Below are 16,167 nucleotides of genomic sequence, written 5' to 3'. Positions count from 1 at the left end.
GGCTAGAGAGATGGCTCAGCAATTATGAGCATTTGTTGTTTTCAGAAGAACAAGTTCAATTCCCATCAACTATCCATAACTCCAGGTCCAGGAGACCCAACACCCTCTTCTGTACTTAGCAGGCTTGTGGCACACAAGCAGTACACAGACATACGTCCAAGGAAACCACCAATACACATAAACAAATACCGCTTTAAAGAAGAGAAAACAAAACAAAGTGTTTGGTAAGCAGTATCTAGAATGTAATCATGTAGGGAGGTGTGTTGGCTCAGAGAGAGAAAGGAGAATCCCTGTGAGTTCAAGACTAACCCGGTAAGTTAGTTCTAGGATAGCAGAGGCACATAGTGAGACTCCTTCTCTGGCTTAAAGAAGAAAAAAAAAATCAAAGACATGCAATCAACATAGCTCAAGCCATCTTTTAAATAAAAGAACTTTTAAGTTGGATTAATACTCCTTTATTCACTAAAAATACAGTATTTCGGCCGGGCGGTGGTGGTGCACGCCTTTAATCCCAGCACTTGGGAGACAGAGGCAGGCAGATTTCTGAGTTCGAGGCCAGCCTGGTCTACAGAATGAGTTCCAGGACAGCCAGGGCTATACAGGGAAACCCTGTCTCGAAAAAGCGAAAAAAATAAAAAAAAATTACAGTATTTCAATTTTGGTTATGCTAACAATGAAAGTGACTATTTTGTGCTACTTGAATTTGTCCCATTTACTGTAGGAACATGGATAAGTCATCCAACTTAAAGCTTCAAACATCTGGCGATTTATTGTGGACATATTGGGAAAAACCAATGGGAAAGAACTCTAAACTATACAAGCCACTTTCCTGGAATACTTTCATGTTTTATTATACTGAAATAAATTATTCTATTATACCTTTCTCCTCTTTTGAAAGATGACGACAGACTGAGGTTTTAGCAAAACAGTTTGCTTTATTTAGCATCTTCCATTTGGGAAGATGACCTCAAAACGTACGTCATTTTATACATTCATTGATATATACATACATATATATGCAAGAAAAGACAAATAAACAGTCGAAATCAAAAGGAAATAAAATCTCTCTGCAATGGGGAGTTCTAAGGTGCCACGCCTACGGGCTGTTTTCCAATCTGCAGCCTCCAGCCACGACTGCAGCCTGCAACCCCTCATTTCTCATGAGTCAGCTGGCGCCATTTCTGGGATGACCGAGAAGGGCGCTCTGGCCTTGGAATGACTTCTATGATGAGGCCCTTCTATCCACCGCAGGCAAGTGGCGCCAGACTCTCTGGTAGGCGTTTGGAAATCTGCGCGGGAAGTATTCCGTGGATGACGTAACGATGGTGGGTTGTCTCAGGACGCTACCCAATCGCGGTGCGGGATTCTCAGGCCACACCCCCTGATTATGAGCGTTTCCCTCAGCCTGTTTCCCGCCGGTAGCCACACTTTTGAGCTGTGAGGGGGCGAGGCGGAGGGCGGGGCTTCCGATTTGGGCTTTGAATCAATCGGCGCGCTTCCAGTAGTAAAAGACAGCTCCAGCAGCCAATCAGCCATCCGACTCTCTTCCGGGGTACGCACTCCCGCCACCGGAGTAGCGGCCGTTACTGGTGGCGCGCGCGCGGATTCAGTCGGTGAGTTCGGCCGCCCGCGCTGGGGTTACCATGTTGGATTCGTCCTGAGGGCGGGAGGGGCGTGCCTTAGGCGTCACTGGGCGGAGGTAATTTGGGTTGCGGTTTTAGATTTTCATGCTAATTCTTGCCTGGCACCCTGGTCCGGGTGTAGGTTCGGTGACACGGAAACATTAGGCCACCAGGGAACAAACTCCAGCGTGGGGATCAAAGATGGTTGCCCTTCAATTGGAGCAAAGGGTCCTAGGCATCGGCTGGGTTGGCAAGACGGAGTTTACTTCTTGGGGTACACTACTTTCCCTGTCAGCGGTTTCCCCGTGTGTGACATCTTTCTAGGTAAAATCCACCCATGCAATTTTGAATTTCTGTCTCTAATTTGTTTCTTAGTAACTCCGGCGATGTAGCTACCATGAGAGCAGGATTCATTTTGAGGATGTATGCCCAAATACCTGAACGGTACCAGGTGTACATACTTACTGTAGAGTAAATAAGACGGACCCAGGAGTAGGGGAGGTAAGTATGTAGATACAGCTCTACCGGTATTGATCTGAAAGTTGTCAAAAGACATAAAGGGTCTTGCCAAGGAGCTACTTTAGTTCTGTGAACTTAGCAGCCACGAAAGAACGTTAGGGGTGATTTAGAAACGTTCCTTAACTCATCTATCTTGTCGTTTCTCATCGGGGAAAACAAACAAAAGACTAAAAATGAAGAACAGCCAATCTCTCTTTTTTTTATTATTATTATTTAATGTATGAGAACACTTATTGTCTTCAGACACACCAGAAGAGGGCATCGGATCCCATTATAGATGGTTGTAAGCCACCATGTGGTTGCTGGGAATTGAACTCGGGACCTCTGGAAGAGCAGGCAGTGCTCTCAACCTCTGAGCCATCTCTCCAGCCCTAAAGATTTATTTTATATACATGAGTATACTGTCCCATCAGATCCCATTACAGGTGTTTGTGAACCACCATGTGGTTTCTGGGATTTGTACTCAGGACCTCTGGAAGAGCAATCAGTGCTCTTAACTGCTGAGCCATCTTTCTAGACCCAGAAACAGTATATTTCACATACTGTTGTTTCTCAAAACCCACACCCTCACACAGGTGAGTGCATGGTTCCAGGGAGGGTGTCAGATACTCTGGAATTTGAGTTACCAACTGTAGTGAGCCTCTGTGTGGGTTCTGAGAACTGAACTTAGGTATTCTGGAAGAGCATGCAGTGCTCTTAACCAATGAGCCACCTTGCTGTTTTTTGTTTGTTTTGTTTTAAAGAGGTCTTACTGTGTTGCCCGTGCTAAACTGGAGTCCTGGACTCAAGCAATCACACTGCTTCAGCTGCCCCCATAGCCGGAACTGTGGGCATACACCATCTCAGTCCAGCTTACCATGTTTTTTTTTGTTTTTTTCTTTTGTTTTGTTTGTACTTTAAGCAAAGTACCATCTGTGGGCTGGGGATATAGCTTGGTGGTAGAGCATTTGTTTTGGTGCGTGAGGCTCTAGATTCAGTCTGTGGTACCTAAAAACAAGCAATCATATCCCATAAAGTATCCCTTTCTATATAATGGTATACTTTGTATCATGACCAGAAGTAAAAATATGTGTGTGTGTGTGTATATATACACACACACACATATATGTGTATATATATATATATATATGTATATATGTATATATACATATGTATGTATGTATATATATATACATGTATATATACATATATGTATATACACACATATATGTATATGTATACAGGTATATATACATATATATAATTATTTTACAAATAATATATAATCATTAATTTACAAATAATATATGCAAATATATATTATTTGTTCTGTTTTGGAGGGCAAGGTCTCACTGTAGCCAAGGCTGGTCTCTACTTTTTTTTTTTTAAATTCATGATCTAACTGTACTTCTGGCTGGCCTGAAACTGGCTATGTAGACCAAATAGAGATCTGCTTACCTCTGCCTTCTCTTTTTTTTTTTTTTTTTAATTATTTATTTATTTTATGTATGTGAGTACTCTATAGCTGTCTTCAGACACACCAGAAGAGGACATCAGATCCCATTACAGATGGTTGTGAGCCACCATGTGGTTGCTGGGAATTGAACTCAGGACCCTCTGGAAGAACAGTCAGTGCTCTTAACCGCTGAGCCATCTCTCCAGCCCCTTACCTCTGCCTTCCCATTGCTATAATCAAAGCTGTGTATCACCGTGCCTGGTAAGGTCTCCAGTTCTTAATTCTCCTGATTCATATCTCAGATGAAGGAATTACAGATATATGCCAACATGTTTTTATCAAAAAGTGTTGAGCACATGGCCTCACACAGGCTAGCCAAATATTCTATCACTGGCATATTCTCCCACCCCTGAATATTGTTGCATGCTTTAGAATAACTGATAGAAAAGTCATCACCTCTCCTTGTTTGTACACATCTTTAATCCCAGCACCTGGGAGGCAGAGGCAAAGGAATCTCTTGAGTTTGAGGACAGCCTGTTCTACAAAGTGAATTCCAGGACAGCCAGGGCGACATAGAGAAGCTCTGTCTCAGGAGAGAGAGAGAGAGAGACAGACAGACAGACAGAGACATCATTTCCACATTTACCCAGGTTTACCTCCAGTCATTTTTTTTCTGACAAAAGCAATGATAATATGTTTCCTTTACAGATCATGGAAAGCACCCAGGTTATTGACTGGGATGTTGAACAAGAGGAAGAGACAGAAATATCCAGTGGATCCTTAGGATATAGTGTGGAGCCTATAGGGCGGCTACGTCTCTTCAGTGGTACTCATGGACCGGAAAGAGGTCAGGGGATATTGAGAGCTAAAGTATGAGTGTGGGTCTTTCTTAGAAGAAGTTGGAGGGTTGGTAGAACCTTATATATGTTTCAAAGGGGATATGAGCTGGGCGGTGGTGGCGCACACCTTTAGTCACAGCACTTGGGAGGCAGAGGCAGGTGGATTTCTGAGTTCGAGGCCAGCCTGGTCTTCAGAGTGAGTCCAAGACAGCCAGAACTACACGGAGAAACCCTGTCTCGGAAGAAAAAAAAATCAAAGGGGGCTATGAATAACTACTACTAAGGATGCCAAAGAGGCCACCTGAGTTGACTGTTCGAGGCTGGTATCCTGGATTTTGTAGGAGTGATTTTCTTTTCTCAAGAGAAACTCAAATAAAAATGCAATGTGTGGGCTAAAAAGATGGCTCAGTGATTAAGAGTACTTACTGTTCTTGTAGAGGCTTAGGTTCTCAGCACCTACATGGTGGCTCACAACCACCTGGAGCTCTAGTTCCAGGGGGCCTGACACTGTCTTCTGACCTCAGGCCACGAGTGGTAGACATGAACTCAAGCAGGTGCACACATACACATTGTGGGTGTTGGTGAATTGTGGAAGGACAGTGGCTGTATAATACAGCTGGACAGCATACATGCAATGATTGAAGTGGTTAGAGTTGTATTGTGTGTATTGTTTCCTTTATTTTTGTTTTTCCTTTGAGACAAGGTCTCTATACAGCCTGTGCTGTTCTGGAACTTACTATGCAGACCCTGCTGGCTTCACAGAGATCCAATTGCCTCTGCCTCCTAAGTGCTGGAATCAAAGGCGTGTGCCACACTAAACCTAGCCTGTATTATATGTATTTTATTACACAGAAGCACCCATTGGGCATGGTGTTGCATGTCTGTGATCCCTGTACTAGGGAGATGACTCTAGAATTTGAAGGTAGCTTAGGCTACATAGTAAGTTTGAAAATAATCTGGGCTATATGGTAAAACCCTAAATCAAAAAAAAAAAAAAAAAAAAACAAAGCAAGAGCTATAGCTATAACTCAGAGGAAGAGTGTTTAGCAGGCATGCATGAAGCTCTGTTTTCAAGTTTGAGCAATTGGGAAAAGAACAAAAGTAATGTGACTAGATAGAACATTGCTGATGAGTGGTGTGTTATAAACGCTAGCCTGCCCTCAGAGTTTTGTTGTTGGCTGTTTTTAATGCCTGTAAGAGCTCTGAGTGAATAGTAGGGTATCTAATCAGAGCATCTATCTTCAGGGCAGCACTCTGGCCTTACTCTTATATTTTTTATCTGATTCTCAGATTTCCCACTCTACCTTGGCAAGAATGTAGTTGGTCGAAGCCCTGACTGCTCTGTGGCCCTGCCTTTTCCATCCATCTCCAAACAGCATGCAGTGATTGAAATCTCAGCTTGGAACAAAGCCCCTATCCTCCAGGATTGTGGGAGCCTCAATGGCACTCAAATCGTAAAGCCTCCTAGGGTCCTACCTCCTGGAGTGAGCCATTGTCTGAGGGACCAGGAATTAATTCTCTTTGCAGACTTTCCCTGCCAATACCATCGCCTGGATGTCCCACCACCCTTGGTCCCTCGGAGTCTTCTAACTATAGAGAAGACCCCCAGAATACGGGGAGGATCCCAACATTCCAGAGTTTTGTTGGCTGAAGATTCAGAGGAAGAAGGGGGTAAGTTTGTGCCTTGGGTATATGTGTGAAGAGACACGATGATAGATGTAAACTCAATTTATTCTCTCCTGTTCTTGCAAGATTTTCCTTCTAGAAGGGGTGTGGTGAATGGATCAAGGAATACAGCATCCCCTTCAGCAACAGTAGTTCCAGAAAGGTGGGTACCAAAGGACCAGGTACCTGAATCATTTGTCTTTGTGGGTTTTGTTGTTGTTGTTTTGTTGTTGTTTTTTCAGAGAGTCTCTGTAGCCCAGGCTGGTCTCAGATTCATGGTAATCTTCTGGGTTCAGACTCTGTGTATTGGAATTAAAGGGTTAAGCTGTCATATCTGCTTTTAGACACCTAAACTTTCGAACGAAGAGTCAATGTTGAATAGATGACTAGTTTTTGTTTCATTTTGTTTTGGGGGGGTTGTTTGGTTTTTTGTTTTGTTTTGTTTTTTGGTTTTTTTTGAGACAAGAGTTTCTCTTTGGCCGGGCGGTGGTGGCGCACGCCTTTAATCCCAGCACTTGGGAGGCAGAGGCAGGCGGATTTCTGAGTTCAAGGCCAGCCTGGTCTACAGAGTGAGTCCCAGGACAGCCAGGACTACATAGAGAAACCCTGTCTCGAAAAACCAAAAAAAAAAAAAAGAGTTTCTCTTTGTAACCCTGGCTGTCCTGGAACTGGACTCCAACTTAGAGATCCACCTGCCTCTACCTCCCAAGTGTGCTGTGATTAAAGGCATGGGCCACCACTGCCTGGCAGATGATTATCTTGAAAGGCGGTGCTGAGGGCCTTTGAATAATTTTTTCCTCAGCTAAATGAAACCGTGATGAGTACTTCTGATATACTCAGTGGAGATGAGAAAACAGCTACCAGGAGTACCTGCTTTCAAGGTCCTCATAGCTGAATGGGGTGTCTCTATCCAGGACATATTCTATGGATTCTTTTTCTTTGCAGTGATGAAGAGGGCTCTTCTCCAGCCCCAAGTGTCCCTGGGCCATCTTCGACCTTTGGTTTGGGCAGTGACACAGATGAAGAACAAGGTCAGCAACCAGGAGTAGAGGAGTTCTCTTTAGCTGACCACAATGGTGCTGCAGGGGAGGCTGAGCAGCCGGAAGCTAATGGAATGACAGCTGGCATACAGGCTCAGCCTACTGAGCAAAAGTTGAAGGACACAACACTCAAGAAGGAGGCAGGCAGTGCAGAGATTCCAGTTGGGTCAGTTGTGGAGAGGATCCCCACCCTTGGGGAGGACAGGGACACGGAAGTGGATGAAGAACACCAGCCTTTTGGTTCTGTGGACAGTGACACAGATGTGGAAGAAGAGCGGATCCCTGTGAAGAAGAACCAAGTGCTACTTGGAGTCGGTGTCGGGGATCCTGGAGCACCTGGTGTGGCACATCTGCAGGACAGCCCAGCTGGTAGTGACACAGATGTGGAGGAGGACAAGACTGCACTGGCTGACCCTCTAGAGAAAAACCACACACCTATGGTGATCAACAGTGATACGGATGAGGAGGAGGAGGAGGTCTCAGCAGCACTCGCCTTGGCCCATCTGAAAGAGAGAGGAATTGCTTTGTGGAGTAGAGACTCAGGCACAGAAGAGGTCAAATCCCAACCACAGGTCCTTGTAGAACGAAGCCAGAGTGCCTCTGGGAGAGACAGTGACACAGACATGGAGGAGGGATCCTCAGGGGGAAAGAGAAAGATTGTCCCTGACAGCCCCATGGATGTAGACGAGGCTCTTACTGTCACACAGCCAGAGAGCCAGCCTCCCCGTAGGCCCAGTGATGTAGATGAGGACGTGGCTATGAACTCCCCTGGCAGCCATCTAGCCGTAAGTCAGGCCTCCTCTGCTGTGGCAGACAAGAACGGAGCACAAGTAGAGGAGGTTACCCTGGGGGAGAAGCACCAGGTGCCTCTAGAGGGAGCCCAGCCTCCTGAGGAAGCCTGGGAAACAGCTGTACAGGAAGGCTTATCCTCACCAATGGAAGTCGGAAGACTGAGCCAGCAGCCAGTAGCAAAAGATGCTGGGACAGAGTGTGCTGCAGCTGTTTGTGAGCAGGAAAGCGCTCCTGAGGTGGGGGCCCAAAGCAGGTCACCTGCAGCACCAGTGGAGCAGGTGGTAGTATACACAGATACTTCAGGGGATCCCACCCTGCCACAGAGAGAGGGAGCCCAAATCCCCACAGGAAGGGAGAGAGACGCACATGTGGGCAGGACCAAAAGTGCCAAAGAGTGCTGTAATGGTAAGTGTTGCCCTCTGCTCTGCCTTTGATCCTTAAAGTAAAGTGGCCGTAAGAGTTGGGAGAGAACTGTAGAGGTCTTTAGGATGAGAGTTGACTTTTTTTAAATCTGTCTCATATCTCTTCCCACCAGAACCTGAAGATCTGTGCCTTCCAGCTACCCAGTGCTTTGTGGAAGGGGAGAGCCAGCACCCAGAAGGTGAGGACATTGTGTGGTTTGGATGTGAGTGCTAGAGAGAGCTGGGTGATTAAACAAGTGGTCTTTGAAAGGTGATGTGGCCAAGTAGCCTACAGGACCCTGGCATTCTGGGACCAGCTGTGTTCTACCCACCTTTTCTTCTGCAGCTGTCCAGAGTTTGGAAGACGAGCCTACCCAAGTCTTCCCATGTACTCTTCCGCAAGAGCCTGGACCTTCCCACCGCAGCCTTCCGACTCCAGGTGCAAGGAAGTTTCTCTAAATTCCCAACTTAGCAAGAACTTAAGAAAAACTTAGCATCCTTGTTTTCTTCCTCTGCATCCTTTCTGGGGGTTTTTTTTTTTTTTGGTTTTTCGAGACAGGGTTTCTCTGTGTAGCCCTGGCTGTCCTGGAACTCACTCTGTAGACCAGGCTAGCCTCGAACTCTCGAACTCAGAAATCCGCCTGCCTCTGCCTCCCAAGTGCTGGGATTAAAGGCGTGCGCCACCACGGCCCGGCCTCTGCATCCTTTCATATGCTGTCATTTCCCTGTGTTACATGTATGAGTGTTTTGCTGCATGTATACATGTTCACCATGTGCATGCCTAGTGCCCACAGTGGTCAGAAGAAGACGTCTTATCCCCTGGAACTGGAGTTAAGGACTGTTGTGAGCTGTCATGTTGGTTCTCAGAACTGAATCCAGGTCCTCTGCTAGAGCAACCAGTGCTCTCTCCAGCCCCTCATATTCTTGTTTGTTGACAAAGAGTTCATGTAGCTGAAGACCTTGAACTGCTGGTCTTCCAAGTGCTGGGATTACAGTTGTGTACCATCCAGCTAGGGATGGACCAGGGCTTCCTATGAATCCTAGATGAGCTCTCTGACCACGGAGCTGTAGCCCCAGCCCCACCTTTCATAGTCTTTTGCTGTTTTCCTGTTGTTCTCCATGTCATCAGGAAAGAAACCTATACCAGACATGGTAACACACATTTGTAATCCCAGAACTTGGGAGGCAGAGCCATCCTGAACTGCATAGAAAGTTTGAGGCCTTGACTAAATGAGAACTTGTCTCAAAAAACAACAACAAAATCCAATAGAATGGGTGTGGCTCAATGGTTAAGAGTGGCAATCTTTCTTCTAGAGGACCAGAGTCCACCACCCATGTCAGGCAGCTGGCCTGTAACTCCACTCCTGGAGATTCATCATTCTCTGGGTACCCACACACACATGCTATGCACATATACATGTGAATAAAAAATTTTAGAATGCATCTTAAAAAATAAAAGCAACAAAGAAAAATTAGATTGCCTAGATTACCCTGATTCTAGTTCAGGAGATTTGGTGTTGGCCCAAAAACTCAAAATTTTTCCCTTCTACATTCTCCCTGAAGATTGAACCCAGGGCTTTATGCATGCCAAATGAGTATTCTCCTAAAATGAGTGCTTTCATAAACCACATCCCCAATCCTTGTTTTTCAAATGAGGCTCCTGAGGGAGCCTGTGTGTGAGGTTATAATCTTCTGAATAGCATTCAGTTGTTACAACCACCACCCTACTCCAGCTTGTCTTTTGTAATCCATTTAGCCGTTTGTGAGTCTGCCCTAGTTCTCAGCCTTAGTGCCTTTTTTACCTGTGTACTTACCTCCTTTCTCTGATCCTGTTTAGGTGCAGACACCCTGGATGTGCCTTGGGAAGTCTTGGCTACACAGCCGTTCTGTCTGAGAGAACAGACAGAGACCTCTGAGCCTCAGCTCATTGACACCCACCTTGAAGCGCATGGATCTCGACCATCTCTACCTAGGGAACCACCAGAACACCAGCATCTGGTTCATACCAGTCCGGTTCACACAGAGCTGTTGAAAATGGAAGGCAGAGAGATACAGACTGTGGAGAAAGCCATGGGTACACCAAAGGAAATAGCAGACAGGGTGACCCCTGAGAGAGAACCATTGGAGAGGAAAATCAGGGGAAGAACAGCAAACAGTGAGAGAGAAGATGTGATGGGGAGGAACTAACTCAGGGGAGAGAGGACAGAGAATCAGAGAAAGTGTTAGCTAGAGACAGAGAAAAGCGGCTGACGAGAATCCTGAAGGGAATAGGGAGAGTTTTCAGGTAGAAATGGAGATGTCCAAAGACTCACCGAAGAAAGAGAAAAGTAGAGAAACCAGAACCAGAGAGAGAATGGGAGCCAGCTGATTTAGAAGTGACGTCAGATAGAGGGCTGACAGAGGAAGGGAGTCACCATGATCAGAAAGGTCAAATTGCTAGTCTAACAGTAAAGCCTGGAGTTGAGGTGAAGGACCTTGAGGGACTGGATCAACCCCAATAATGGCTGGGAGCCAGGGATGGAGGAAAGGGAGACTCTTTGAGCCCCAGGAGGCAGCAGAGAGGGAAGTGTGAGGCAGGGGAAGCTAAGTGGTATGTAGTCCTCATGGCAGTTAGTGTCTGAGCTACAGGCTGCACAACACTCAGCCTCTCTTGTTTTGTTCTCTGACTAGGCCACTTGAGTTGCCAGATGACACCTGCTAGAAAGGCTTCCAGGGTGAGCTGCTTTCTTATCATGCCTCTACTTCCCCAGCAGCCCTTTGCCTAGCCTTACTTTAGTCTTTCTTTGTCCTTATTTCCCATTTTCTCACTGCATGTACGTTTGTGCGTGTTTGTGAGGGTGTGTGTTTGGGGGAGGTGCATGAGGAAGTCAAGTGACAGCCTTGTGTGTTCTTCAGGGACTACCCAGCTTTTTGGGAGGGTAGTGGTCAGGATCACAGACTGGCTTAGAATATGCTAAAGTAGACTAGGCTGCTTGCCAGCAAGCCCCAGGAATCCTCCTATCTCTACCTCCCTAGCATTGGGATTCTAAGCATATACCACTGTACCTGGCCTTTATACATGGGCTCTGGAGATGAAAGTCAGGTCTTAGTGCTTGCCTTGCCTACTGACCTGTGTCTCTGATCCCACATTCCCAAAGTCGTCTTGTTCGTCACTCATTAGTTGGTTTCTGTTCCCGTATCCTGCCACCCATAGTTCTCTATATTGACCCAGAGGTCTCTTTGTGTTTTGTCCCTCTTTGTCCCCGCCATGTCTTAGTTGCCATACCCACCTGTGCACAGCACTGCCCTAGAGTGGTAGGATTAGAGATACCCTATGGTATCTCTGTTTGTTTGGGGTTTCTTTTGTTTGTTTGTTTGTTGTTTTTTGTTTTGTTTTTGGTTTTTCGAGACAGGGTTTCTCTGTGTAGCCCTGGCTGTCCTGGAACTCACTCTGTAGACCAGGCTGTCCTTGAACTCAGAAATCCGCCTGCCTTCCTTATGGTATCTCTATGGTAAAGATTGCTTCCTCCCCCAAGGAGTTCCTGGCCTAAAGAGAGGTCACAGAAAGAGATGTCCCAGTGAGTGTGCTGTGACCATAAATAGAATCAAACCAGACATGCACACAGGCCTTTGATCCCAGCCCTTGGAAGTGAAGGTAGAAGAATCAGTGGAGGACACTGGAGGCACATGAGCTATGAATTCCGAGAAACACTGAAAAAAGTTAAGATCCTTGTCCGCCTCTTTCTTGGTGCCTTTTGTCAATTGCTTCTCCTTCTTCTCAGGGTGATCCAGAGCCCCCAGACCATTGCCTGTTTTCTCCAGTGCCTGAAGCTGCAGCTCAGAGTCTCCTCACCTCTCAGAGCCAAAAGCAGTCTACACCTCAGCCTCTGTTTTCGACCTCTTCTTCTGAGCTACCCCTTCCAGAGACTCTTCTTACAAAGCCTAATGTCAGACCACGGCGGTCCTCCAGGATGACCCCCTCCCCACATTCCTCTGCTGCCCTTAAGCCTTATACTACCTGCCCCACAAACCAGCCTGCTGCCTCTAGACCAACATCTCGACCCACTCGGAGCAGGGCAAATAGGTCCTCTACTAGGACCCCAGAACTGCTTCCCCCTACAGACCCTGAGCTCCAGCCTTCCACCTCCACAGAACAGCCTATCATCCCAAAACTTACATCTCAGGTCACTGAAGGCAGGGCACATAGTGCCTCTGTTAAGATGCCTGAACCAGTTCTCACAGGTCCTGATATCCAGTCTCCCACCTCCACAGAACAGTCTGTCACCCCAAACCTCAAACCTTGGGCCACTCAGAGCAGGCCAAGTAGGTCTCCCAACAAGACCCCAGAACCACTTATCTCTACTGACCCTGAGCTAGAACCTCCCACCTCCACAGAACAATCTGTCATACCTAAACCCACTTCTCGGGCCACTCGGGGCAGGCCACGTAAGTCTTCTGTCAGGACCCCAGAACCAGTTGTCCCCACTGGCCCTGAACTGCAGCCTCTCACCTCCACAGAACAGCCTGTTATCCCTAAACCTAGGGCCACTAGGGGTAAATCAAGTAAGTCTATCAAGACCCCAGAACCAGTTGTTCCCACTGGTCCTGAACTGCAGCCTCTTACCTCTGCAGAACAGCCTGTTATCCCTAAACCTAGGGCCAATAGGGGTAAATCAAGTAAGTCTATCAAGACCCCAGAACCAGTTGTCGCCACTGGTCCTGAACTGCAGCCTTTCACCTCTGCAGAACAGCCTGTTATCCCTAAACCTAGGGCCACTAGGGGTAAATCAAGTAAGTCTATCAAGACCCCAGAACCAGTTGTCCCCACTGGTCCTGAACTGCAGCCTTTCACCTCTGCAGAACAGCCTGTTGACCTCACATCTCGGGCCTCTCGGGGTAGGTCAAGTAAGTCTATCAGGACCCCGGAACCAGTTGTCCAAATTGGCCCTGAATTTCATCTATCCACCTCAAAACAGCCTGATAACCCTGAGCCCTTATCTCAGGGCAGGACACATAGGTCTTCTGTCAGGTCTCCTGAATCGAGTGTCCCCACAACCCCTGAAGTTCAGTCTTTCACTTCTAAAAAACAGCCTACCCCCAAGACCACAGCTCTGGTCAGTCGGGGAAGGACATATAAACCCTCCACTGAAGATTCTAAATCAGTTGGGCCAGTGGCCCTTGATTTTGAGCCTCCCACTTCTACAGACCATCTTGTCACCCCTAAGATCACAGCTCAGAGCTCAACACTGCAGTCTTCACCCCTAAGTGCTTCCCCAGTTTCCTCTACCCCTGAACTCAAGCCTCCTGTCCCCACAGCCCAGCCTGTTACCCTGGAGCCCATTCCACAAGTCAATCACCAAAGGAGACGAAGGGCTACTGGGAAGCAGGGTTCCCGCACAGTTCCCGTTGGTCATAATTCTTACTCTGCCCCCTCTGAACCTGAGTCCCAGTCTTCAGCCAGCCAAAGCTCAGGGGCATCAGAAGCAGGTGAGTCAATTATAGCCACTCCTGAGCCTGTCATTCCCCTGTCACATAGCAAAGCAGCTGGGAGACCAGGGTCCATTCCTGAGCCCCAGCCTAAGGCTTCTCCACTACCACAGACTCATCCCGTCAAAAACGTCCCCGAAGACAAGTCTCCCAGAAAACCATAGTCGTCAAGGAAGAGCCTGTAGAAATAGAAGTGAAGGAAGAGGTAAGAGGAGAGCTGAGGGGGCTCCCTAGCTAGAAGCAAGAGCTGCAGGGCTCAGAGATGCCCACTGAGATGCTTTTCAGCCTCAGGAGACAGCAATTCCAACACCAGGCAAGAGAAAGAGGGACCGTGCAGAAGAAGAGACCCAGGGAAACCCAACTCGAAGCCGACGAACTAAACCTAACCAAGAAGCAGTGGCCCCCAAGGTAGAAAACAAGGGGCCGGGGATTTAGAGATGGGTGCTGTGCTGCTGCCATGGGTTGCTGTGACAATCTTTGCACCATCCCCCAGGTACTCTTCACAGGAGTCGTGGATTCTCGTGGAGAGCGTGCAGTGCTGGCTCTGGGAGGCAGTCTGGCCAGTTCAGTAAATGAGGCCTCCCACTTGGTCACTGATCGAATCCGCAGGACAGTCAAATTCTTATGTGCCCTGGGGAAGGGAATCCCCATCCTGTCCCTGAACTGGCTGTATCAGGTAAAAAAACAGGAAGTGATGAGTGGCTGGAAAGGATGGCTCACCTAGTAGTGGCAGTGGGAGGGAGGAGATGGAGAGTCGTGTTTGTAAGGGCTGGGATGAATCTGGTAGAGCACTTGCCTAGCATGCTTGAAGTCTTGAGGTCAATCCTCACCACTGGGAAGGACAAACAAGACACAGTAAGTTCTCTTCAAATAAACAATAGTTCTGTCTGTTCTTCCTCTTAGTCCCGAAAGGCTGGTTGCTTCTTGCCACCTGATGACTACTTGGTGACTGATCCTGAACAGGAGAAGAATTTTAACTTCAGCCTTCGGGATTCCCTGAGCCGGGCTCGGGAAAGAAGACTATTGGAGGTGAGAGGCTGTCTTCTGCACCACGCTGCAGTCCTATCCCCTGTACCCCTGAGAGGTTTCCCAATGGCCTCTGGCCTGTCACTGCAGGTATTTGTCTCCACCATTTCTCTCTTAGGACTATGAGATTCATGTGACCCCTGGAGTGCAGCCACCCCCACCTCAGATGGGGGAGATCATCAGCTGCTGTGGAGGCACTGTCCTGCCCAGCATGCCCCACTCCTACAAGGTATGACAGGTGTGCCCTGTGTGCTCTGAGCTGGAGGCAGGGACAGCGGGAAAGGAAGTGGGAATGAGAAAGGGTTGGAGGAATGATGGAGGGAAAGAGTAATAAGAATGAGGGAAGAGAGGAAGAGGTGCTGGCCCCAAAGGGACTCAGTGTTGTTTTGAGGTTTAACATTTTCAAATAGCCATACATTGGCAGTTTAGCACTTGGGACTTGGAACATGAGAAGTTCTAGGTATATACTCATGTAAACAAGCCACGACTGCATGTCACTCTCTTATCCACCCCCATTCCCACCCTAACATTTTTTTAAATCTATTTTACACAGAGAAGAGGAGCTGGAGAGGCAGCCACTGGTTAAGTGTACTTGTTGCTATAGCATGAGCACAAGAGTTTGGACCCCAGCACCCACAGCAGGGGGCTCACAAACACTGTAACTCCAGCAGCAAGGAAGTCAGAACCCTCTTTTGGCTTTCTATTTGCTTAAGTAATTTATTTATTTATTTATTTATTTATTTATTTATTTATTTATTTATTTTTAATTGATTTATTTATTAAGATTTATTTATTGAGCTGGCAGTGGTGGTGATCCCAGCACTCAGGAGGCAGGGGCAGGAAAATCTCTGAATTTGAGGCCATTCTGGTCTACATAGCAAGTTCCAGGATAGCCAAGACTACATAGGACTGTGTCTCAAAGAAAAGAAAACAAAACTATTTAATTTATATGTGGATGTTTTGCCTGAATGTCTGTCTGCACTGTGTGTGCGTGCACCTGGTGCTGGTGGAGGGCAGAAGAAAGCAGAGGGCATTGGATTCCCCGAGACTGGAGCTACAGATTGTAGGTGCTGGGAATCAAGCCTGGGTCAAAAATATATTTTGCTTTGCACCCATAGTTAATAGTTTTAATTATGTTACACTTCTTCCTTCCTTCCTTTCTTCCTTTCTTCCTTTTTTTAAAAAATATTCTGTAGTCAGGCACTCTTTAAAGCAATTACTTATGTTGTGGTGACCCTCAACCATAAAATTATTTTTGTTGCCACTTTATAACTGTAATTTTGCTGCTATTATAAACTGTTCTGTAAATCTTTGTATTTTTCTTTTTCTTTTTTTTTTCTTTTTTTTTTTTTTTTTTTTTTT

At 46.8% G+C, this 16,167-nt stretch overlaps 1 protein-coding gene across 1 annotated transcript; it reads left to right on the top strand.

The window, feature by feature from the left end:
- The first annotated feature begins 1,569 nt into the window (after positions 1 to 1,569).
- Positions 1,570 to 15,602, top strand: Mdc1 (mediator of DNA damage checkpoint 1). Its single transcript, XM_028786506.1, has 16 exons — positions 1,570 to 1,613; positions 1,998 to 2,123; positions 4,285 to 4,423; positions 5,706 to 6,086; positions 6,168 to 6,243; positions 7,026 to 8,317; positions 8,448 to 8,513; positions 8,660 to 8,752; positions 10,151 to 10,387; positions 10,984 to 11,027; positions 12,075 to 13,779; positions 13,893 to 13,984; positions 14,065 to 14,187; positions 14,273 to 14,455; positions 14,683 to 14,808; positions 14,924 to 15,602. The coding sequence occupies exons 3-16, from the start codon at positions 4,288 to 4,290 to the stop codon at positions 15,038 to 15,040; spliced, it is 4,671 nt and encodes a 1,556-aa protein (XP_028642339.1). The 5' UTR covers positions 1,570 to 1,613; positions 1,998 to 2,123; positions 4,285 to 4,287; the 3' UTR covers positions 15,041 to 15,602.
- Positions 15,603 to 16,167: the final 565 nt, after the last annotated feature.

Source organism: Grammomys surdaster, unplaced genomic scaffold (assembly GCF_004785775.1).
Source record: "Grammomys surdaster isolate TR1022 unplaced genomic scaffold, NIH_TR_1.0 125504, whole genome shotgun sequence".
NCBI lineage: Eukaryota > Metazoa > Chordata > Mammalia > Rodentia > Muridae > Grammomys > Grammomys surdaster.
Note: the sequence above shows the minus strand (reverse complement) of the source record. Positions and strands in the feature narration are given on the sequence as shown.